Source organism: Xyrauchen texanus, chromosome 32, assembly GCF_025860055.1.
Source record: "Xyrauchen texanus isolate HMW12.3.18 chromosome 32, RBS_HiC_50CHRs, whole genome shotgun sequence".
NCBI classification, from domain to species: Eukaryota; Metazoa; Chordata; class Actinopteri; order Cypriniformes; family Catostomidae; genus Xyrauchen; species Xyrauchen texanus.
The window spans coordinates 32,784,010-32,808,888 of NC_068307.1; the positions used below are offsets into that span (position 1 = coordinate 32,784,010).

Below are 24,879 nucleotides of genomic sequence, written 5' to 3' on the forward strand. Positions count from 1 at the left end.
CTCAGGCACACAGATGTAGGCGCAGAATTTGGGGGCAACCGCATGAATCCCAACCTGCCATGTGTTAACAGTTCAAACTAGTGGTGTAATGGTGTGGGAAATGCTTTCTTGGTACACTTTGGGCCCATTAATACCAATCCATTATCACTTGAATGCCACAGCTGACCTTCATGGCCATAATATGCCCATCTTCAAATGGCTATTTCCAGAAAAGTCATAGGATCTGAACCCAATAGAACACCTTTGGGATGTGGTAGAATGGGAGTTTCGCAGCATGAATGAGGCTGTTTTGAGAGCAAAGTGTGTTCCTACCCAATATAGTACAGTTCCTCATTGAGTGTATTATAGAACAGTGCCTTCAACATGTATCCAGGGGTCCTTTGCATGCTGCTGTATTATGTCACTTATGGTCCTGAAACCATTTTCAAAACTAAAGTCTCAAATTGACATATGATATTTTATAAACCAATCATCCTGAGACAACAATTATTTATGTATTATGAAGAAAATAATAATGAAAACGCATCCGGGTTTGCTCAACAATACAGAACAGTTAAGGAACTGTGACAAATATGAAAACATTTAAGTTCAAAACTTTTTGAGTGCTTTTGAATGTGGTCACACCACATGATGTTTTAACAGTTTACATGTGAAAAAATTACTTAAAAAGACATGGGAAAGATACAAGTGGTTTAATATATTTTCGCGGTCCTACATACACATCCTACTTTTAAAAACATTAAAATATTTGTTTTAACGTGAAAAAAATACAGAAAGACAAAATAAGAAAGTGTTATTGACCCAAAGAACATTTTAAACAAGATTTTAACTCAGAGGGCAATTTTTTAATAAATGGGAAAATATTACGGTTAATTCAGAATATTTGTACGTTCTTGTTTGACTAATAATACTTTGAATTGTAATATTACTTTTTTAATTATACAACAATAAAGCCTCAAAGTCACACTGGTCTGTCTTTTGTGAGATATTGCGCCCCCTGTAGATCCTCTGCGTCATCTACAGTCCGTGCAGCGAGTTTTATTTCCTTAGAGACGGTTGCTAACAACTCTATCCAAATGAAAGCGGGGGAGGACATACTAATACGGCCATCAGAAAACTGATAAGAGTTGTTTAAGGTAAAATAACGTTTATGGTTATTATTTACCAGACATATTGCACTGATTTGTATGTGTATATGCGTGACTAGTATTCTATCCATCTTGATTATTTTATCAAATTATCTTAGTTTAAATATAATATAAAAGCCCAGGGCGAAATATCACATAAAAAAGTATGTGTCGTATATAGGTCATATATCAGTAGGTTTATAATGGTACTGAATGATTACCACATACCATGGTGTTTACACAGTAAGATGGTACATGCCCAAAAACGTGGTATTACCATGGTACTTATTGTGTTAGTCGACTCAACAGAATAAACAGAAATCAAATAATATTGTCACTCACAACCAGTGTTGTGTGCAATGCATTACTAAGTAATTAATTATGGTAATTAAATTACTTTTTCATTTAAAAAAGTAAGGGATTACTCTTAATGTTTCAGTAATTTAATTACAATTACTTATGTAATTTTGTAAAATACTTTATAAACAATAGAACAATTCTATATAAAACAATAGTGAATTTAAAATTGAAATGTATTATCTAATTTTAAAATGTGTGTTTTCTAATTTAACGCTGCCCCTTTAAATTCTTTGGCCAGTTCATGAATAATTTATTTAATTTTATATGATTTATTTGAAAGAATTAAAAGAACAGTTTCATGTCTATTCTTGTATTTTTCATCTGGTCGAGGTTGACAAGGGTTTTAGAAAGAAGAACTAAGTAATGCAATTACTTATCAGAGTAATTAGTACAGTAATCTAATTACACTGTAGAAGATGTAATTAGTAATTTCTTTTTAGAGTAATGTATCCAACACTGCTCACAACAGATGAGCTCTATGCAAATGCAAATTAGCCACTTTCGTTGTCCTTCACTTGAATTTTAACTTAATTGTTTTCATTTTTATTTATTTCTAGACCTCAGGATTTTTATTTCAACATAATTTTTTGACGAATGAATCGCTACTCAATCCGTGTATCAATTGTTCATTTCATATTCAATTAGGAATTAAACATCGGAAAAACAAAAAACGACTTTTATTTCATTATTTGTTTACAAAACCATATTAAAAAACAAATAAAGACTTGTTTTTTCATCATTTCGATTTAATGCTCAAGTAAAAAATAGGACGTTGTAAGTTTTGATTATTTTATTTCATTAATATATGGCTTATATATTTGATTCATTTGATGGCGTGGTCTGATACGCCCCTTTCTTCTGATTGGTCAAACTGCACAATCGTCTTCGTCAATGCTGCGAGACAGAATAAAAGTTCACTGCTGTTTAATTGTTCAGATGAGTTCGTCTCAGTTAATATTCAATTCTTTAACATTTATTCTCCAAAACTCACCACGTTTATTGCAGCTAAGCTATCTCTCTCATCAGATTGATCAGACAGCCCTACACATAAACCTGCTGTCATTGCTCCGGTTTGAAAAGGTATGGTTTTAAATGAGATGATGAAAATAACAATACATTCATATGACTATTGATGTATATGCCTATATTGTAAAGACATAGGGTCACGTTTAACTGCGGGGTAAAGTTTGTTCTAGGTTCGATATTCGTTAGTCTGGACAGTCTGAAAACTCCACCCACAACTATTACGTCACTGCCATCAGAGCAGTCATTTATCTGACTACTGACTTGCATGTTCTATCAAAAAACATTGTTATTTTTAAAAAAAAAGTTAAACATAGGTTTTAGTAGATCGCCAGAGTGATTCACTTATATCATGAGAAAGAAAAAAAACTAAAATTAACGAAAACATTATTTTCACATTCCAAAATTTGTAGTAAATTCCCAGTAGATAGGCTGACTTACTACAGGTGAGATTATTACAGTAAATCCAATAATATGAGTACAGAATTAGGTTATTTTAGGATAAACATCCTAAAAATTCCTGAAAATGTTACTTTCACATTCCAAAGGTTATAGTAACATCCCAGTAGATAGTCTGACTTACTACAGTTGATATTTTGACAGTTAGTCAGACTATCTACTGGGATGTTACTATAACCTTTGGAATGTGAAAATAGGATGTGTATCCTAAAATAACCTAATACTGTACTCATGTTATTGGATTTACTGTAATAATCTCACCTGTCGTAAATCATTTTATCTAATAGGAAATTACTACAAACTTTGGAATGTGAAATAACATTTAGGTGAGTCATTACGCCACCACAAGGACTTTTGTGAAGGAAAATCTGACTTGGTGAAGGACCCACTTCACCCTTAGTGGCCAGTCACATTAACAAATGCCACAAACTACAAAATGAACACACATCCAGCACCTGTTTCAGCCGTTTACTCTACTGCTATTTATTTATTATTATATTATTGTATTTATTTACATTTCTCTATGTCGAGCACAATTACATGTCTTTGTTTCTTTAGCTGTTTCTTGTCTAGTTTTGTTGTGGCTTATTGTTCATGTCCATTTTACTGTATTCACTTGTTTGTTTTTCTTGTTATGCTTTGACAATATGTACTTACTGTATGTCATGCCAATAAAGCAATTTGAATTTGAAAAAAAAAATGTGAGTGTGAGAGAGAGAGAGAGAGAGAGTTAGGAGAAACATTTTCTTTCACTTCTCTTGTACTGCCAAAACAATGGCAATAATCCAAAGAGAAATACACTGTTTTCATGTTAAGCCTTTTCTCTCGCTTTCTCTCATTTTCCTGGTATTTTTCTTTTTAAGTTTAGTAGGACTCACACTGAACACGTTTTTTCACAATTCAGTGACATTTAAGTCCCCAGTACACGTGTGTGTGTGTGGAATTTATATTGTTTCATTTTGAACCAATTACAGTTTTAATGGGCTTGTTAAAAATAATAAATAATAGTTCTAATGTTACACACATCTGTGGGCTTAAAAGTTACATTTGAAATAATTGGAATTCTTTTCAGCTGTTGTACTGTGTCATTTCCTCATGTCGCCAAACCTGCACGTCAAATATCTTTGACAGAAATAAGTGCTAAATCATTGGATTTCTATTTTTTCCCCATACAATTGCGAGTTTAGTATTACATTTTCTCACTAAAATGAATTAGTTTGAGGTACATGAGTAATTTTAACACTGATAGTGGAGTTTTTTGTGTGTCCTTTCATTTAACGCACACCCTGTTGTCATGATACTATGACCTTTCGTTGAAGACACATGTTATGAAATGAATATCACCGAATTGTAGGAATGACCCATTTATGATATTTACAGAGTTGCAGTTTCTATGGAGAGTCCTCATAATGATAGCTACATTATGTGTGTGTGTGTGTGTGTGTGTGTGTGTGTGTGAGCGCGTATATTTATCACTTTGTGGGGACCAAATGTCCCCATAAGGATAGTAAAACACAAAATGTTTGACCTTGTGGGGACATTTTGTCGGCCCCATGAGGAAAACAGCTTATAAATCATACTAAATTATGTTTTTTGAAAATGTAAAAATGCAGAAAGTTTTCTGTGAGGGTTAGGGGATAGAATATATAGTACAGTATATATACAGTATAAAAAACCATTATGTCTATGGAATGTCCCCATGACTGGCTGATGTTTGCATAGGCTAGCCTCTGTTTAATCCATCCTTTACTGAGGAGTTACTTGAAAAATGCTTTCAAAGTGTACTGTTTGCATCGTAAGATGCTCTTAAAACTGAATTACTACCATTATACAAAGTAAAATGTCAAATGCAAAATAAAGTTTTAATAGTTGCTGATAATGATTTTTTAGGCCTCATTTGCAGTTTCCCCAGGGTTCAGTTACTGTGGTGTTTATCGTCATTATGGCTCGAGGAAGATCAGCGGTCAGCATCCTCTCTGACAGCATTGACATGGACTTTGATGGAATTGGTATGCATATGAAATGGACTAATTAACTAACATTAAGAAATTGTATCTGTACAGATAAATGTCCTTATGAAACAATACCTGTGTGTGTGTGTGTGTGTGTGTGTGTGTGTGTGTGTGTGTGTGTGTGTGTGTGTGTGTGTGTGTGTGTGTGTGTGTGTGTGTGTGTGTAAAATCCAGCCGAGGCAGAGATAGGAAAGCTTCAGCGACAGTTTCGTATCACAGAAGGAGATCGACAGGCCTACAGCATCCAGTCACAAGAAATTATCCGCAAACAGCGGTTAGTCCCAAAACAACTAACTACCTATCTATCTATCTATGTACCTATCTGTCTATTTATCTATGTACCTATCTGTCTATCTATCTGTCTGTCTGTCTGTCTGTCTATGTTTTCTCTTATGTTTACATGTCTGCAGGCAGGAGATTTCCAAGCTGCGTGAGGAGCAGGAGGAGTTGTTGAAATCTCTGCGTGTTGTGGAGTGCCAGACGCGTAAACAGAGCGACAGTCAGGACACCCAGAGTCTGCGATCGCTCCTGGACCAGCGAGACGGTCTAGATGAGCAACTGGAGATAGAGAGACAGACCCTAGCAGAGCTGGAACAAGAGGTGCATATTATCCTCTAACACACAAATCACATACACAATATATACAGTGTATATACACTCACCTAAAGGATTATTAGGAACACCATACTAATACTGTGTTTGACCCCCTTTCGCCTTCAGAACTGCCTTAATTCTACGTGGCATTGATTCAACTAGGTGCTGAAAGCATTCTTTAGAAATGTTGGCCCATATTGATAGGATAGCATCTTGCAGTTGATGGAGATTTGTGGGATGTACATCCAGGGCACGAAGCTCCCGTTCCACCACATCCCAAAGATGCTCTATTGGGTTGAGATCTGGTGACTGTGGGGGCCATTTTAGTACAGTGAACTCATTGTCATGTTCAAGAAACCAATTTGAAATGATTCGAGCTTTGTGACATGGTGCATTATCCTGCTGGAAGTAGCCATCAGAGGATGGGTACATGGTGGCCATAAAGGGATGGACATGGTCAGAAACAATGCTCAGGTAGGCCGTGGCATATAAACGATGCCCAATTGGCACTAAGGGGCCTAAAGTGTGCCAAGAAAACATCCCCCACACATTACACCACCACCACCAGCCTGCACAGTGGTAACAAGGCATGATGGATCCATGTTCTCATTCTGTTTACGCCAAATTCTGACTCTACCATCTGAATGTCTCAACAGAAATCGAGACTCATCAGACCAGGCAACATTTTTCCAGTCTTCAACTGTCCAATTTTGGTGAGCTCTTGCAAATTGTAGCCTCCTTTTCCTATTTGTAGTGGAGATGAGTGGTACCCGGTGGGGTCTTCTGCAGTTGTAGCCCATCCGCCTCAAGGATGTGTGTGTTGTGGCTTCACAAATGCTTTGCTGCATACCTTGGTTGTAACAAGTGGTTATTTCAGGCAAAGTTGCTCTTCTATCAGCTTGAATCAGTCGGCCCATTCTCCTCTGACCTCTAGCATCAACAAGGCATTTTCGCCCACAGGACTGCCGCATACTGGATGTTTTTCCCTTTTCACACCATTCTTTGTAAACCCTAGAAATGGTTGTGCGTGAAAATCCCAGTAACTGAGCAGATTGTGAAATACTCAGACCGGCCCGTCTGGCACCAACAACCATGCCACGCTCAAAATTGCTTAAATCACCTTTATTTCCCATTCTGACATTCAGTTTGGAGTTCAGGAGATTGTCTTGACCAGGACCACACCCCTAAATGCATTGAAGCAACTGCCATGTGATTGGTTGATTAGATAATTGCATTAATGAGAAATTGAACAGGTGTTCCTAATAATCCTTTAGGTGAGTGTGTATATATATATATATATATATATATATATATATATATATATATATACACACACAGTACACCGATAAGCTAAAACATTATGACCACCTGCCTAATATCAAATCAAATCAATTTATTGTCACACTACCATGTACACAAGTGCAACAATAGGTGAAATTCTTGTGTGCAGTTCCGAGCAACATAGCAGTCATGACAGTGACGAGACATATACCAATTACAATAAACAACATCAAACAGCGGGTCGGCATTAATATGCTGTTGGTCCTCCGCGTGCCACCAAAATAGTGCTGATCCACCAAGGTATGGATTCTAAAAGACAGCTGAAGTTGTCCTGTGGTATCTGGCACCAAGACATTAGTAGCAAATCCTTCAAGTTCTGTCATTTGTGAGGTGGAGCCACCATGGATCAGACATGTTGGTCCAGCACATCCCACAAATGTTCAATCGGACTGAGATCTGGGGAATTTGGAGTCAAGGGCAACACCTTGAACTCTTCATCATGTTCCTCAAACCATCCTCAAACAATGTGTGCAGTGTGGCAGGGCACATTATACTGCTGAAAGAGGCCATCAGCGAATACCATTGCTATGAAGGGATGTACTTGGTCTGCGATGATGTTTATGTAGGTAGCATGTTTCAAACTGACATCCACATGAATGGCCGGACTCAGGGTTTTCCAGCAGAACATTGCCCAGAGCATCACACTCCCTCTACCGGCTTATCGTCTTCCCACAATGTATCCAAATGCCTTCACTTACCCAGACAAAGTGCACACATACACGGCTGTCCACGTGATGGAAAAGAAAATGGGACTCATCGGACTCTCACTGCTCCAAGGTCCAGTTCCGATGTTCCTGTGCCCATTGTAGGTGCTTTCAATGGTGGACAGGGGTCGTCATGGGCACTCTGACCGGTCTGCGGCTACACAGCCCCATAAACAGCAGGGTGCGATGCACTGTGTGTTGTGACACATTCCTCCCATTACCAACATTACCATTTTAATGACCACAGTAGACCTTCGGACCAGACAGGATAGCCTTCGTTGACCTCGAGCATCGATGAGCCTTGGGCGCCCTGACGCCAGTTTGTGGTTTGTCCCTCCTCAGACCACTGTCAGTAGGTACTCACCACTGCTGACCAGGAGCACCCCACAAGCCTTGCTGTATCAGAGATGCTCTGAACCAGTTGTCTGGCCATAACTATTTGGCCTTTGTCAAAGTCACTCAGGTCTTTACTCCTGCCCATTTCTCCTGCATTCAACTTGACTATGAGAATTGATTGTTCGCTTAACATCTAATCTACCCAGACCTTGACATATAGCATTGTTAGTTGATGAACAACGTTATTCACTTCACCTGAATGGTCATAATGTTTTGGCTCATTAGTGTATATATAATATATATATATATATATATATACATATATATACTCAATCTTAAAAGGATTGTGTACATTGTGTCTTCAGATCCTGAGTGTGGAGAAAAAGTTGGTGGAGCTCAGGAGAGGAGCGATCACAGCTTCTCACAGCCATAAGTCTCAGACCCCTCACACTCAGAAAGCCACACGCACACTGGAAAATAAACTGGACCGGGTAAACAGAGAAACAAACATTTATGCATGCAGTTTTATGTGTTAGCTGTACTTAAATGTGGGCTGTAATAAATATTTACTCTCCCTGTAAGTGTTGTGGCATTTGTGAGGGAATATTTCACAAGAAAATCTTGGAATCAAAGCAACATTAAAGGGGTCATGACATACTCTTTTTTTTTTTTTTTTTTATATAATTGTATTAATTTTACTGAGGTCCACTTAATCATAATTTAGTAATATATTATAATTTTAAACCCTGTCTCTGGCCATTTGTCAAAATGCTCGGTTTTGACCTCTGCTCCTCGTTTAAACTTCAAAATAAACGGCCACTATTACGATTGGCTAACATCGTGCAGCCCCTAGAATACAGCCATATATATCTGAAACTCAACTGATGCGATCAGGAACTGTGTTAAGCTTCAGTCACTATTTCCTGATGTTGGGATGCTTCAGCAGAGGCCAAAGCAGAGAAGCTGGTCTGCACAGGAGCGACATCTCAAGTCTTCCATCGTCTCTTTACTCTGGACGAGATACAGTTCTCCCAGACCGCGGCAGCAGTGGAATGGAGCAGAACAGAACAGTTGAGCTTAAAACACGGCTCACATCACCAGAAATACATCAAAACTGTCAAAGACGTCCATCTCATGCATTTTTACAAACACCAACAATTAAAAATAGTGCAGATGAGTGCTAAACCACTTCCAGGACACGTTTTTACTCAAAACAGCAGGATGCAGAATTGGGGTCTTCTTGAGTTATAACTTGACATCAGACTGCTTCGATAACAGTCAAAGCAGTTTGTCTATTGCATGTTTATGTAGAAAAAATATAATAATAGTTCAGATGGGCACAAGAATATTTCCTTTGTAAGTCCCTTTTGGTGCCTGTCTATTATCTGTCTTGCTCTCTCCTCATCACCTTTCTGACTGAATGCCAATGGGCGGACCAATGGTGTGATGATGTAAAAGTAGGCGTTGATGTGTTTCTGTAGAGGCAGTCATGTGCCGATGTATTCATCTGTGTGACATCACAAAGTAGCCTTTTTTGCAGCTTGGTTTAAATAAATGCTCTATTTGTACTGAGGAAGTTTTGAGTTCTGAAACATATAGTCTTGTTTGTATAGTACAATAAACTCTAACATGTTAAAAGATTAAGAAAAATTGTATTCTCATGTCATGACACCTTTAAAGGGATAGTTCACCCAAATGTTTAATTTCTGTTATAATTTACACACCTTCATGCCATTCCAATCACATATGACTTTCTAATGTGGAACACAAAAGGAGATGTTTAAATGTATATCTCGGTCTGTCTTTTCCATACATTGGTAGTGGTCAGTGACTCACTATAGTGACACTGAGCTTAAAGAGGACCCAAAAGTATCTTAAAAGTAGTCTGTGCAACATGTGCATCTTATTCCTGGATGTCCGTTGAGTGTTCATGAGTGCTATGAGAGAAGCTTTTTCGCAGTGGCAAGCAGGTTTGGGGGTGAGTAAATTGTTACAGAATGTAATTTTTTTGGTGTAGTATCCCTTTATAAGTTTAGCTTTACATTGCAGTGATTTAGCCACCAACACTGAATTCTGTGACATGACTATCATTTCTATTTCCTCTTTTCCTCTGTAGGCTCTTGTTCATTTTAACGAACAGCTGACTAAGAACAGCCAGATCAGAGATGAAATTGAGACACTTCGCATGGAGCGCGTGCAATTCCAGCAGCTACGTCGCAAGCTGGAGAAGGTTGGGCAGTTTTGGGGTTTGATCTAGCATGCGTTTGAAGGAAGTTGGCTGAACACGTTAATAAAGGTGCTGTTATCATTCTCTCAGATGCTGCAGGATATTCGCAAGGATATTGGTGAAGTTATCAACATGTCAACCTCAGCTTATGATGCAAGGTGAGAGATATACTTTGAAACAAACATAAAATGGGTTTCACAATGCAATCCTGAGTGATCCTTTGGTTATAAAGATTGTAAGTCAAATGTATAGATGTATGAGGGATAGTGTATATGGGTTAATGACGTGATGCCAATTTCTTTGTCCAGAAGTGATTAAAAAAATACATAAAAAATGCATGTTTTTAAAGCATAGTTCAAAGTCATTTTGATATTTTTTCAGGGAATTAAAGTAAAAAATGTCTAAGTAGTGAAACAGTCCAGAGACAGCTAAAATTTGTATCTGAAATTCTTGAAAATAGAAATGTTGGCATAAGTCATTTGGAATCATCTTTTAATATTATTTCTTTAGTTCTGTTTTTCGTACGCACATGGAATGAAAATTTAGGGGATTCACTCCCACATTTAAATGTTGTTGTCACTTATGAATCTTTGTAGAGTGTATGTGGCCAATGTCAGGTGGTGTAACCAACATGCTAGTAGCCCTTTTCTCATGTTACAAGAAAACCCTAAAACAGAGAAGACCCCTTTAGACCCTCATGACTGTGTGAAGTTTTAAAAAAAAAGAAAAATTCTGAGATTTGAAATTTATATGAAAAGACACCTTTTGTTTAGATCAATGGTGTAACTCTTAGGAAAAGTCTTGATATTGGTGACTCAAAATGTTTTTGTTTTGTTTTTTTGTACATTTTGTAGATTTATGTGTATTCGAGGTGCAAGGAAAGTTTTTTAATACCTTTTAGTTTTGAAGTCATTAAATAATTTAATAACATGGACACAAAGATTACGTTTCTACGAACTTGATACGTATGATTTAGGCCTCGTCCACAATAATACATTTTTGTTTAAAATTCATCTTTTTCTCTACATTTTGGCCAACCATCCACACTGAGGCTCGATCCACAATAATCTGAATACCTTTGAAAAGCATTTTCTAAAAGTTGCTTGTCTACACTAAAACGTATGGAAACTATTAAATCCCCTTACTGCGCTTGCAAAAATGTGCTGTTCGATGTACATTCTGAAATGCAATTCCGAGTTAACGTCCCTTCGCCTTTGAAGAAAAGCAATGTGAATGTTTTTATCTTTAACAATGCTATCAAAGTGAATATCAGTCACAACAATGCTGCTACAACATGGGCCGCCATCTTGATTGTTTTGGATCACATGACATCATCACATCCCAACAAATACGTTATTGATTTCAGATATCTCCGTTATCCCTGTCCACAGTATGAAGAACACATTTTAAATGTATCCTCAAGCTCAGTTTCCACTGTCAAAAAGGCTGTCCTAGTGTAGACAGAAGGCTAAAACATAGAACAAAAATGTGTTTTCAAACTAAAATGTATTAGTGTGGACATGGCCTTAGATGGTGTTTTTATCCAACAAAAACTGAGCTTTTTGAAAAAGCTCTCCCAAGTGGATATATATTTGAAACCGGTGACTTTGCGTTGTAGTGTGGACAGGGAAAAGAGATATTTGAAAAGAATTATGTATTTGATGATTTGGCGCAGTCATGTGATCCATTCAACCCAAAACAACAACAAGATGGTAGCACAATTTGTAGAGGTTGTGCCTGCTATCTTCTTGGATAGCATTGTTAAAGATAAATGTTACTTTGCTCAACCTTCACATTGCATGACGTGATCAAAGTCGACAAGAAGTTTACTCTGAATTGCTGTAAAGTGGTGGAACACGAGGACAACTGTGTTTCAGACCGTACATGGAATGGTGTTTTTTCACATGCACAGTAAGGGGATTTAAATGTTTTCATACATTTCAGTGCGAACGAGCAACATTAGGAAAATGCTTGAAAACAGCATCGTGGACGGACAGAGTTGCGAAAACAAAAATGCAGTTTTCAAATGCTTCCAAATGAATGCTGACGTAGAAGTAGATTTTTTAAGGATTTCTAAGACAACATTATTTGTCAATGACCTCTGATGAAAAAAAGTATAACATGCTGTGATGAATCACATTAAGTTGCACAAAAAAGACCCATGACATTTATAATGAAACTAAATGGGGTACATTTTGATATCATATTGTTTGTAATGCAAAATTATTATTTTACTACCCCTAGTAATTGTATTTGTTTTCTTATCGTAATTGTTACTTTGAAGACGGGTTTGGGTGGTTTATGAGGAAATCTTTTTAGGTTACAAATTGGTAAATAAAATGGTATTATGCTATTGATATTCTAGTGTCCCCATAATTCAGATTGCTTAAAAACCTACTAAACGGGGGGCCTGGGTAGCTTAGCTCAGTAAATATGCTGACTACCACCCCTGGAGTCGTGAGTTCGAATCCAGGGCATGCTGAGTGACTCCAGCCAGGTCTCCTAAGCAACCAAATTGGCCTGGTTGCTAGGGGGGTAGAGTCACACTGGGCAACCTCCTCGTGGTCGCTATAATGTGGTTCGCTCTCGGTGGGGCACGTGATGAGTCGTGCGGGTTGACGGTCTTAGACGCGGAGGCAACTGAGATTCGTCCTCCGCCACCTGGATTGAGGCGACTCAATATGCCACCACAAAGACTTGGGAATTGGGCATTCCAAATTGGAGAGAAAAAAAGGCAGGAAAATACTAAATGTTTCTTGGAAAATGTACAGAAAGTTTTTTGTGAGGGTTATGGGATAGAATCTATAGTTCATACTGTATAAAAATAATTATGTCTATGGAGAGTCCTCATGTGCGTGCGTGTGTGTGTGTTCTAGAGTGGAGGCTCAGACTAAAATGAGCATGATGAAGGAAAAAGCAGTGAAGGATCTTACTCAGTACACAGCTGAAATGAAGGAGCTGGAGAGAGTCCTCGCCAATGAACGCAGACTCAAAGAGTTCATGACCACCAAGAGTAATGAGAGAAGCATCCAAGAAGATGAAATGAATCGCAGACATGGTGAGAACGAGCCAGAAGACAATGAAGAAGGAGGGAGAGAGAAAGAGAAACAAAAGAATAATGTCAGTCAAGAATCATAACCGAGTTGCCGGTGTTCAGTTTTTCTGAAATGATGCTATGATAGGATAGAAGGACACCAATTAGGACAAACTCAAGTCAACATGTAATCGAAATTTACGTTCTTAATACATATTTTTGGTTCTCGGCACACATTATTCTAAATGTCTTCGTAATAACTTGCTCCATGTCTGAAACTTTACTGAAGTCACCAGTGCCCTCCCCTCCAGTCTCAATTCTGAAATGTAACACCCACTTTTTACAATGGGTGTTACATGGGTGCATAATCGAACATAAAACAATGTAAAAATAATAAAACTATTTATTAAATGGTACATTCACTCATGGAACCAGACTGCTGTGCTCTATTGATCGATAAATCCAAATAGTTTCTGGAAATTTCTGTGAAGTTTATGTATTGTTTTTATGATGATGATGATCACAGAGATGGAGGAGCAAAGGAAGGCAGATCCTGGTTTGGAGACTATGGACACTTTGGAGGAGGTGTTTCAACGAATCCAGAAAGTGACTGGAGAAGATGATTTAGAGACGTTGGTTACAAAGTTCATTCAGGGTGAGCTCTCTCTATAATGTATTATGATTTATGCAGAGATTGGATTAAGCTTTCCTTTTTAATTTAATTTCCATTTTTTGACATTGGCCGATTAAAGCACTATACGCCATTCTTTCATATCTCAGTTTGCTGGTCTTCTAATATGGGAGATACATTTTCATTGGCTCGTCAATGTGTGAATGACCAGTATACAGTAAATAATGTTTTTTCAGTCATTTCTGGAATGATTTATGTTTCTAGATTATGATTAGTAGTAGTAGTAGTAACCCAGTTTTGTGACTGGCAGATATTGTAATGATATGTTTGATTATGTTTTTATTTTTGCCCAGCTGAGGACAGAAATTTTGCTCTCTTCAACTATGTGAATGAACAGAATTCTGAAGCTGAGAAACTGAGAGAAGATATCCATCAGGTCAGTGTGTGAATCAAAGGAAAAACCCAAAACACTATCACTAGCTGGGTTCTCATTTAAGTTGTGAATGTGGGTTTGTTATTTACTTCTAGAAAATTCTCTTTTGACTTTTTTCTTTTTTTATAAAAGGCATTTGAAAAGTACCAAAAATAAACAAAGGACTGGTAAAACGTTTTCCAAGTCAGCTTTAATGTGACCTTTAGATAACAAAACGTAAAAAGTATAAATATGCTTGTTTTTAAAAAAAATTAGACGAAAAAAACAAAACATAAAATTGCCCGAAGTTGAGAGACACCCTTATGTGAAAAATGCTAATTTATCTTAAAGGGATAGTTCACCCAAAAATTTACAAATATAAAAGATATACTCCATTCAGAGCATTGGCACCCATAGGAAGGTATGTAAAGGTGAATGGCAACTCCAAAAGTCAATATATACATAGACATTATTTAACTCAAATGCAATGATTACATAGATGAATTAATGAGTGGTGTGAGAGGAATCATGTGTCTCCTGTATTTGTGTAGTATGTTCCAGAAAACTTAGGAAGAGATCCCAAAATTGTTTCTAATGCAAGGCAGTGTGCCAATTCTTTCATCCAGTTGCTACTAGAAGGGCATGTACTATTCTTCCAGTAAATTGCAATTAGGCGTCTTGCATGAACTAAGCAGATGTCAATAGATTTGGTTTCAAACTTAGACGAAGGTAAGCATCCAGGAAGTAAGCCCAAGACACATAGTTCAGGAGCAAGTGGAATAGATTTAGAGACAATTTCCGAAATAACTCCTATTACTTCCTTCCAGAATGTTTTAATCCCTTCACATTCCCTCATACAGTGGAATAGGGTTCTCTTATGACTTTGTCATTTGTAACACACATCTGGAATTTTAGGATTTAATTTATTTATCTTTACAGGAGTGATATATGTTCTCATATATCACTCCTGATATATGTTTTTTTAAATATTAAAAGAAGGTTGGGGGGCCTGGGTAGCTCAGCGAGTAAAGGTGCTGACTACCACCCCTGGAGTCGTGAGTTCGAATCCAGGGCGTGCTGAGTGAATCCAGCCAGATCTTGAATTGAATTCCGAATTGGCCCGGTTGCTAGGGAGGGTAGAGTCACATGGGGTAACCTCCTCATGATCCCTATAATGTGGTTCTTGTTCTCGGTGGGGTGCGTGGTGTGATGTGCGTGGATGCCGCAGAGAAAAGCGTGAAGCCGCCACACATGCTATGTCTCGGTGGTAACGAGCTCAACAAGCCACGTGATAAGATGCATGGACTGACAGACTCAGACGTGGAGGCAACTGAGATTAAAGTGTGCATTCCCCCAAATGGAAGAGAAGCGAGAGAGAGCCGGAACACCTCCTAATGCCTGCTGCGCCTCATTCCATATTAAAAGTGTAACAAAAGGATTCTTGGTGATCTTGGTGATCTCAAATTCATGCAGGAATCAGAATACATGTATGAAACCAGACTAAGCCCCTTTGCAACAGACTCCAATTCAAACCCAGGGTAATTGCAGCTGTGCAGAGAACCAGAAGAAGGCTGCTGCCAATTGGGCGGACCTGTAATAACATAGTAGGTTTGGTAAATGAAGACCCACTCTGTCATGAGGGAGATACAGCAGGGTTAACCAAAGACTTTTCATGTATTATATTTAGTAAGCGTCTAATGTTGTGAAATGCTTGACCATGTTTAATGAAACCGTTTTGATCTGGGTCTATCAGAATTGGAAGGCAGCACTCTTATCTTGATGAGGATTTTAGCAATTAGCTTGGCATCCGTGTTCAACAAAGAGATTGGTCTAAAAGACTTGCATTTAGTGGGGGGTTTGTCAGGTTTCAAAATCTATGTGAGTTAATGCGCACCTTAGAGAAGGTGGTAAACAACCCTTTTGAAAAGATTCTTCGTACATGTCTTTCAAGTGACCTACCAATTTATCTTTAAATAACTTATAGAAATCAATCAGAAGCCCTTGCTGCCTTGCTATCTTTCATATTAACTATTGCCCTCCGAATTTCACCCTCCTCAAGGGCACTATCTAGCAGGGATTGGTCACCTTCTGATAAAGAGGGGAGCTGAAGCTCACTTTAAAAACAGGCCTGGTCATCGATGAACTTATGCTTCAGATTTGTACAAAGAGGTGAAAAATGATACAAATGTATTATTAAGTTCTATAGGGTCAGCGACTATGTCACCGTTTAGGGTTGGAATATTGTTAATAGCTCTTTCAATGCCTAAATAGTTTTTTTTTATTTGCCAAAAATGTCCCTTCTTTTTTACCATGTTCATAAAATAAACGTTTCAGCCTTGTTAAACAATTTTCAGCCTTGGCAGTAATGTTATACTGAGCTCTGAGCGTTAAAAGTTCCTAGTGTCTTACCTTCGATGTAACTAAATAAACGTCCCTTTCTCCACCCTTGATTCTCCTCTCTAATGATTGCAATTCTAACTTAATCTTGTTAGTCTGTGAGCTAGTATATCCAATTATCTGTCCTCGAATATAAGTTTTAAATGCTTCCACCTTGTGGAGGGCAGAAGTTTCCCCCTTGTTTAAACTGAAATAAATTTCTATATGAGTTCCGAAATATTTTCCAAATTTAGGATCATGTAACAACTTTGGATGTAAATTCCACCTTCGACTTCCTTTTGTTTTATTTGACACTTTATACACAAGAGAAACTGGACCGTGATCAGAAATAATGATAGAGTCATTAAACCAATTCACCACATTGGACAAAATATCGTTAGAGATCAAGAAATAGTCTATGCGAGAATGGCCATTTGTCACTGTAGAACAGCATGAATATTTTCTGCTATTAAGGTATAGTCTCCTCCAGGGGTCGCACAAATGTAGTTCTTTCATCAAACTTTGCCATTTTTTCCTACTTTGTACATGTGTGGAGTCCAAGCTTGAGGATCAGTCAAGGTTAGAGGATATTGTGCAGTTAAAGTCTCCTGCTATTATTAATTTACCCTGTAGCGAAACCAGAAACAGAAACAATTCTTCAAAAGATGTTGGACAGTTATTGTTAGGCCCATATAAGTTGACCAAGTTTATTTTGTCCTTGAACAGTAATCCTTAAATTATTAAGTATCTAGCAGCAGGATCCAGAATTATTTTAATTATATCATTTGGAACAGATATATGAATTAGTATAATAACTCCCCTGGAACTGGGGTAGAAAAGGGCTGAAAAAACTTGACCAAGCCACCTCCTCTTTATTGCCGTTGTATCATTTGGTTTTAAGTGGCATACCTGCAGGAATATGACCATAGAATTGAGTTGTTTAATTCTTGTCATCACATGTCTAATTTAAGAGAGTTTCCCTAATCCTCTCATGTTCCATGACATCATCTTTATGTTTGTACCATTGCTCTTGGTGTATTTGTTATGTAGTTAGTTTTTGTAACCATATTCTCTGATCACCACAATTAATTCCCACATAAAACCTGGTGCACACATACTTAATCCAAAAAACAAAAGATGTGTAGGCATGTATAAGATGCTTCCCTGCACGCTGACCCCCAGAACTTTGTATGACTTATTTTCTTCTGTAGAACACAAATAAAGATTTTCAGAAGAATATCTCAGCTCTGTTGGTCCATTCAAGTGAATGGTGACCAACATTTTGAAGTGCTTAAAAAGCACATAAAGACAGCATAAATGTAATCCATACAACTTCAGTGGTTTAATCAATGTCTTCTGAAGCAATCCAATCGGTTTTGGGTGAGAACATAGCAAACTATAACTCTTTCACTATAAATGTTGTCATCTGCAGTCTTCCTGTAGATGCCATATAGCACTCTGCGCATGAATCAAGCACTAGAAAGTGTAATCGTGTAATCATGATCGTGCCTAGAGATTGCAATGTCAAGATGTGCTGTGGAAATTATCTGTCCTCACCTAAAACCAATTAGATCGCTTAAGAAGACATTAATTAAACCACAGGAGTCATATGGATTACTTTTATGTGCTTTTTTGAGCTTCATAGATTTGGACCTCATTCTTTTATAGTGTATGGACCTACAGAGCTGAGATATTCTTCTTAAAATCTTTGTTTGTGTTCTGCAGAAGAAAGAAAGTCAAACACATCTGGGATGGCATGAGGGTGAGTAAATGATGTGAGAATTTTCATTTTTGGGTGCACTATCCCTTTAAGCTCCATTTGTCTCCATTTGTTTTCTGTTTGATCATGCGTTTTCTTTACTGATGCTGTTCTAGATTGGAGAAGAGATGAAGCAGTTTCATATGGAAGGTCTTCAGCAGGAACAGAAACATCAGGAGGATTTGAAACATGTTAAGAATCTACAGAAAGAGTGTGAAAAACAAGCTCAACAGTATAAAGCCCAGGCTGATGACATTAGCAAGATCCTTGACCAGATAAAAACAGGTACTTTTCAAGTCAACATAACATGGATCAACTTAAGCCCTAGACCAAACATTAACATATTTAGCCATAGAAGATGATAACGTTCATAAATTAAACCATTAAATAGAGCAACAAATTAGTTGTTAAATGTATTCATGTGATTCCAGGGATGGACAGTTTGTTTGATAAGCTTGAATGTGACCGAGTGCTGGAGGATGACCTGGGCTCTACGTCTGGCATCAGAGACAGTGACATCATGAAATATCTGAGCCTGGTGGAACCGAGAACCACTGAACTGCTCACCATTCATGCTTTCATCAACTCCAAGGTAGAGAAAAGACCATCAGCTCAAGCACAGCTTCAGATAATTTATTTATGTATGTATGTGTATATATATATATATATATACAGGTGCTGGTCATATAATTAGAATATCATCAAAAAGTTGATTTATTTCAGTAATTCCATTCAAAAAGTGAAACTTGGATAATGTATACATTCATTCCACAAAGACTGATACACTCACCTAAAGGATTATTAGGAACACCATACTAATACTGTGTTTGACCCCCTTTCGCCTTCAGAACTGCCTTAATTCTACGTGGCATTGATTCAACAAGGTGCTGAAAGCATTCTTTAGAAATGTTGGCCCATATTGATAGGATAGCATCTTGCAGTTGATGGAGATTTGTGGGATGCACATCCAGGGCACGAAGCTCCCGTTCCACCACATCCCAAAGATGCTCTATTGGGTTGAGATCTGGTGACTGTGGGGGCCATTTTAGTACAGTGAACTGATTGTCATGTTCAAGAAACCAATTTGAAATGATTCGAGCTTTGTGACATGGTGCATTATCCTGCTGGAAGTAGCCATCAGAGGATGGGTACATGGTGGCCATAAAGGGATGGACATGGTCAGAAACAATGCTCAGGTAGGCCGTGGCATTTAAACGATGCCCAATTGGCACTAAGGGGCCTAAAGTGTGCCAAGAAAACATCCCCCACACCATTACACCACCACCACCAGCCTGCACAGTGGTAACAAGGCATGATGGATCCATGTTCTCATTCTGTTTACGCCAAATTCTGACTCTACCATCTGAATGTCTCAACAGAAATCGAGACTCATCAGACCAGGCAACATTTTTCCAGTCTTCAACTGTCCAATTTTGGTGAGCTCTTGCAAATTGTAGCCTCTTTTTCCTATTTGTAGTGGCGATGAGTGGTACCCGGTGGGGTCTTCTGCTGTTGTAGCCCATCCGCCTCAAGGTTGTGCATGTTGTGGCTTCACAAATGCTTTGCTGCATACCTCGGTTGTAACGAGTGGTTATTTCAGGCAAAGTTGCTCTTCTATCAGCTTGAATCAGTCGGCCCATTCTCCTCTGACCTCTAGCATCAACAAGGCATTTTCGCCCTCAGGACTGCCGCATACTGGATGTTTTTCCCTTTTCACACCATTTTTGTAAACCCTAGAAATGGTTGTGCGTGAAAATCCCAGTAACTGAGCAGATTGTGAAATACTCAGACCGGCCGGTCTGGCACCAACAACCATGCCACGCTCAAAATTGCTTAAATCACCTGTCTTTCCCATTCTGACATTCAGTTTGGAGTTCAGGAGATTGTCTTGACCAGGACCACACCCCTAAATGCATTGAAGCAACTGCCATGTGATTGGTTGATTAGATAATTGCATTAATGAGAAATTGAACTGGTGTTCCTAATAATCCTTTAGGTGAGTGTATATTTCAAGTGTTCATTCCTTTTAATTTTGATGATTATAACTGACAACTAATGTAAAAACCCAAAATCAGCATCTCAGAAAATTAGAATATTGTGAAAAGGTTCAATATTGAAGACACCGGGTGCCACACTCTAATCAGCTAATTAACTCAAAACACCTGCAAAGTCCTTTAAATGGTCTCTCAGTCTAGTTCTGTAGGCTACACAATCATGGGGAAGACTGCTGACTTGACAGTGAATCTGTGAGTATTTTAGTGTTTACAGGTTGGCCCCATTGATTTCCATAGTAAATGCCTCTCTGTAATCGTACTTTTTGCTATTTTATTTAAATAAATGAGGGACGAGTCGAAATTATTTTTGTGTTATCAATATTGTTACAAATGCTGTCGATTGAGCATTCCATTAATGCATTTTATAAATATGAGGTGTTTTGCCTCTGAACTCTGAAAAGTGCTTCTCTGTTCTTTTTCTAATGTTGTTTTCCTAGTAGAGGAATATATTACTAGAAATTATTACTATTAAATTGAAAAAGGACAAAACAAATTCTACAATTTTCTTCCTATTAAAAAGTTGTTCTGTATGACCTCTGGGCTACAAAAAGATCGCCCTTTGACCTGGACTAGGTTTGTTGAGGTTTAAACTATTTCTACATAATGCTGCAGATTAGATTAACAGAACTCACATATTGACAGGACCAGGAGAAGAGTTACGACCCGAAAGATTTGACTCAGTTCCTGCTGGGTCAGACCCCAGACATCCAGAGACAGACAGCTATGATTCAGCCTCTAGTTTCCAGGTAAGAACAGCCAATCAGAATGAACGAAAGTTATAGAAATCGTCTGTTACAGTTTCACATTGACAGCACTAATATTTTTCTTTCTTTTGTCAACTTATTTCCTATTTCATAAGTATTAATTTAAATAGTTAATACCCTTAAAGGTGCATTCAGTAACTTTTTTTGTCTTTGCGTCACCTTGGACTTACACTGACACCTAGCGACTTGGATGCAGTTTCAGATGTCATTGTAGAAATTCACTACAGCCAGCCATTATTACTTTAATCAATGAGTGAAAGTGTCAAATAACAGGATGGTTACTGAGATAAAGCGAGTAGTATTCAGCTGGTCGTGTGATTCTGACATGGCAACCCCCATGTGCGGACCCTCTCCATGTAAATAAAACAGCATTTATAAGGTTACTGATATGACGAGTCTTTATTTTGATGTGAGTGATCACAATTCCCTACATACTATATTGCAAAATTCATGTCTTTAGGAGTTAAACCTTTTTAATGAGGAAAATATTACTGAGGGTACCTTTAAGTTTACATCAGATTTGCAGGTGATACTGGGGGAGGGACATTCTCATTCTCGAGTTTTAAATTGTAAACACCTGTGTGTGTGCTAGGTGAGTAGTCAATGTTTTTGGTCTTACAGAAAATGTAAGAAAAAATCGAATTATTATATCCATATGTATATTTGCTAGAAGTTTTTGTCAATTTTTAGGAGTACGCTAGCATATTGATGACCTCAAAGCAAACAGACATGGACTTAAAGCTACAAAACTCTGATTTTGATCATTGACAGTTAATTGTAAATGTTCTCGTGTCTGTTTGGCGATCAGGGATGATGATGAAGCTGAGGATTCTCCAGTCACAGATGAGGAAGATCGACCTTTGAGCGAAGCAGAACTCCGTCGGCACATTAGGCAAGGTGTAAGGAACACACTTTAGCTCTTTTCCATTGTAATTTACCAGTTTATATTTGGAATCACTATAGTAAAAGGTGTTTTGATTGATCTGTCGCAGGTCTTCAGTGATCTCCTTACAGGAGGGGCAGAGATGTGAAAACCCCAAAAAGCAGCACCATGTCCAGTAGCAGACAGCACTCACTGGATGCTCAAGATATGCTCTTTCCTTCTAATATAAAGAGATAATAAGTTGTATATGATATTTAAAAAAGTGCAATATGATTTTCAGCTCAACGCAAATATCTTGTTTTATTCTTTACCTAGTTTTTCTACCTCAATCTTTCATCAATTCTTGTTTTGAAAGTCCTAACGTTCATTAAATACAGATGTTATATCCACAACAAACAGAAGGGGGCAGCATGTATCTATGTTAGCAACTGCATCAGTTCAATCTTTTTTTTCTTTTTTAAATAACCAGTCAAGCGTTCTCTTGCTTTTGTTTCTGTTTAAGATCTGAATTAAACTCTCTGCAATAAAAGTTTGTCAAAACATACAGTTTCCAGGAATTGTTTGTATACTCCAGATGTGAGATCATTTTAGCACATCTACAGTATTTTGGGGGCTATGTACACTATCTCAGTTGCTCTATTTTGACCAGTTGTCTATTATTTCACCAATAAGCCACTCAAGGCCTGGCTATATTGAGAATATAGTGTTATAAAGGGTGTTATTAGGCACCAGGCTCAGCAGAGTGGCTATATTTACAATATAGCATGTACTTCAGTGCCTTATTACTTTCATAAAACAGCACTACATAACTTCCGCTAGAAGATGTAGTCCCTGACAAAACAGAATTAAAACATTTAAAAATAAACTATTTAATTCAAAACTTTAAATGATGAGGGGGGTAGCTCTAGACTACCACCCCTGGAGTTCGCTAGTTCAAAACCCAGGGCGTGCTGAGTGACTCCAGCCAGGTCTCCTAAGCAACCAAATTGGCCCGGTTGCTAGGTAGGGTAGAGTCACATTGTGTAACCTCCTCGTCGCTATAATGTGGTTCGCTCTCGGTGGGGTGCATGGTGAGTTGTGCGTGGATGCCGCTGAGAATAGCATGAAGCCTCCACACTCGCTATATCTCCGTGGTAACGCACGGGTTAAGATGCACGTGTTGACGGTCTCAGACGTGGAGGGAGCTGAGATTCGTCCTCCGCCACCCGGATTGATGCTACGCCACCACGAGGACTTAAAAGCACATTGAGAATTGAGCATTCCAAATTGGGATAAAAATTTAAAATAAATACATAAAAACACCTATAAATGACAAACGATAGTGTATTTTAGCACATCTGCCCTTGGCTTGCTTACATGCAAGAGTGTGTACATGTGTGTCTGTGTGTGTGTGTGTTTTGGTCATGTACAGGATGATGGTCCTGCTTTGTGATTTTGTTTTATGATTATTTAAAATAGGAGCCCCTATAAAGCCCCATGAAGTTTTCTTAAATAATTAACAATTTGTGTGTATTGGGGCTTGTCACAATTATGACGATTAATTGTTCATAGTTAATAATAGAAAAAAAAACTTCTCTCATTATTTACTCACCCTCATGCCAACCCAAATGTGTAAGACTTTAGAATATTTCAGCTCTGTTGGTCCTCAAAATGCAATTCAAAAGGGTCCAAAACTTTGAAGCTCCAAAAAGCACATAAAGGCAGCGTAAAAGTAATCCATACGACTAATCCATATATTCAGAAGTGATATGATAGGTGTTGAAATCAACATCTAAGTCCTTTTATACTATAAATCTCCACTTTTCATATTCTTCTTTTGTTTTTGGCAATTTGCATTCTTTGTGCATATCACCACCTTCTGGGCATGGTGGAGAATTTTAAAAAGGACTTTAAAAAGATCTGTTTCTCACCCATATCTATCAAATCACTTTTGAAGACATTGATTTACCCACTGGAGTCGTAAGGAAAATTGTTGCCTCAGGGCATCGGAGGATGATAATCCATCCCCCGGATAACTAAGGCAATGTAAAAGGCTGATAACTGATTAAACGGCTGATAATACTAAAAATACCAATAATAACCTGGGAAAATTAAGTTTTGGTGCATAACGCAGGAACTTTATAATTAAGGCCGAAATACACGAGACTTTAGTCCTTAAATAGTAACGGTGACTTGGCTCAGCAACAACGCACACACAAAATTGCTCTTTGGCTGAACTTGATTCGTTCATGGATAGTGGATCCACATGTTTGAAATGAGTTTTAAAATGACTATGTTATCTCAACGCAAACACTTTGTGTAGAAGGAACTTAGTTGAATTGGGTAAACCCAACAAAATTAAAAGTGTCAGTGTAACTATATAATTCTCTTTTATTTCTTTACGTACTAACTAGTGAATGTGAATGTTTGCATGCTAAATAAATGCTGTTTTGAAGCACTACAGAGTGCAGTTTCGTAACTATTCTATGATTATTGCAGTTGCACATCAAAGCAAGCAATCAAATGAATGTGCGACATCAGCCTGTCCTCATCGTTTGCTCCAACGTAACAGAAAATCTTCAAAATCTCAACATAACAAAACATTAAACACAAACAAGTATCACCCTTTATATTGGCCTTGCACAGAAAGTCCCATGCAAAGCATCCTGGGAAATGGAAATCCCCTGTCTTGTTTCATCAATGCTAAATTAACACCACAAAAAGTATCCATGTTGTCCCAATCAAATGGATTGAGTAAATTTCCATTTTACAAATGTAAATGGACAGAATTCAGTGGCATCAAG

General features: G+C 37.9%; 1 protein-coding gene across 3 annotated transcripts; it reads left to right on the top strand.

The window, feature by feature from the left end:
- Window positions 1–1,083: 1,083 nt before the first annotated feature.
- On the top strand, window positions 1,084–22,614 carry odad1 (outer dynein arm docking complex subunit 1). 3 transcript variants are annotated; one of them, XM_052101798.1, is made up of 15 exons: window positions 1,084–1,136; window positions 4,860–4,978; window positions 5,156–5,255; window positions 5,392–5,581; window positions 8,322–8,447; window positions 10,073–10,186; window positions 10,274–10,341; window positions 13,060–13,241; window positions 13,744–13,872; window positions 14,202–14,284; window positions 18,512–18,680; window positions 18,827–18,987; window positions 21,092–21,195; window positions 22,022–22,112; window positions 22,206–22,614. In XM_052101798.1, the coding sequence occupies exons 2-15, from the start codon at window positions 4,912–4,914 to the stop codon at window positions 22,242–22,244; spliced, it is 1,623 nt and encodes a 540-aa protein (XP_051957758.1). In that variant the 5' UTR covers window positions 1,084–1,136; window positions 4,860–4,911; the 3' UTR covers window positions 22,245–22,614. The 3 variants fall into 3 exon arrangements, with proteins under 3 accessions (XP_051957758.1, XP_051957757.1, XP_051957756.1); XM_052101797.1 differs by having other exon boundaries at window positions 4,873–4,978; XM_052101796.1 differs by lacking the exon at window positions 1,084–1,136 and adding an exon at window positions 2,420–2,567 and having other exon boundaries at window positions 4,873–4,978.
- The last annotated feature ends 2,265 nt before the right edge of the window (window positions 22,615–24,879 follow it).

Bases quoted from the DNA above. Each gene is read 5' to 3' on its own strand.
- odad1 (XM_052101796.1), top strand. From the start codon at position 2,424: ATGAGTTCGTCTCAGTTAATATTCAATTCTTTAACATTTATTCTCCAA. The intron at 14,285-18,511 runs GTCAGTGTGTGA...ATGCTGTTCTAG, and splicing joins TGAGAGAAGATATCCATCAG to ATTGGAGAAGAGATGAAGCA. The intron at 18,988-21,091 runs GTAGAGAAAAGA...ACATATTGACAG, and splicing joins ATGCTTTCATCAACTCCAAG to GACCAGGAGAAGAGTTACGA.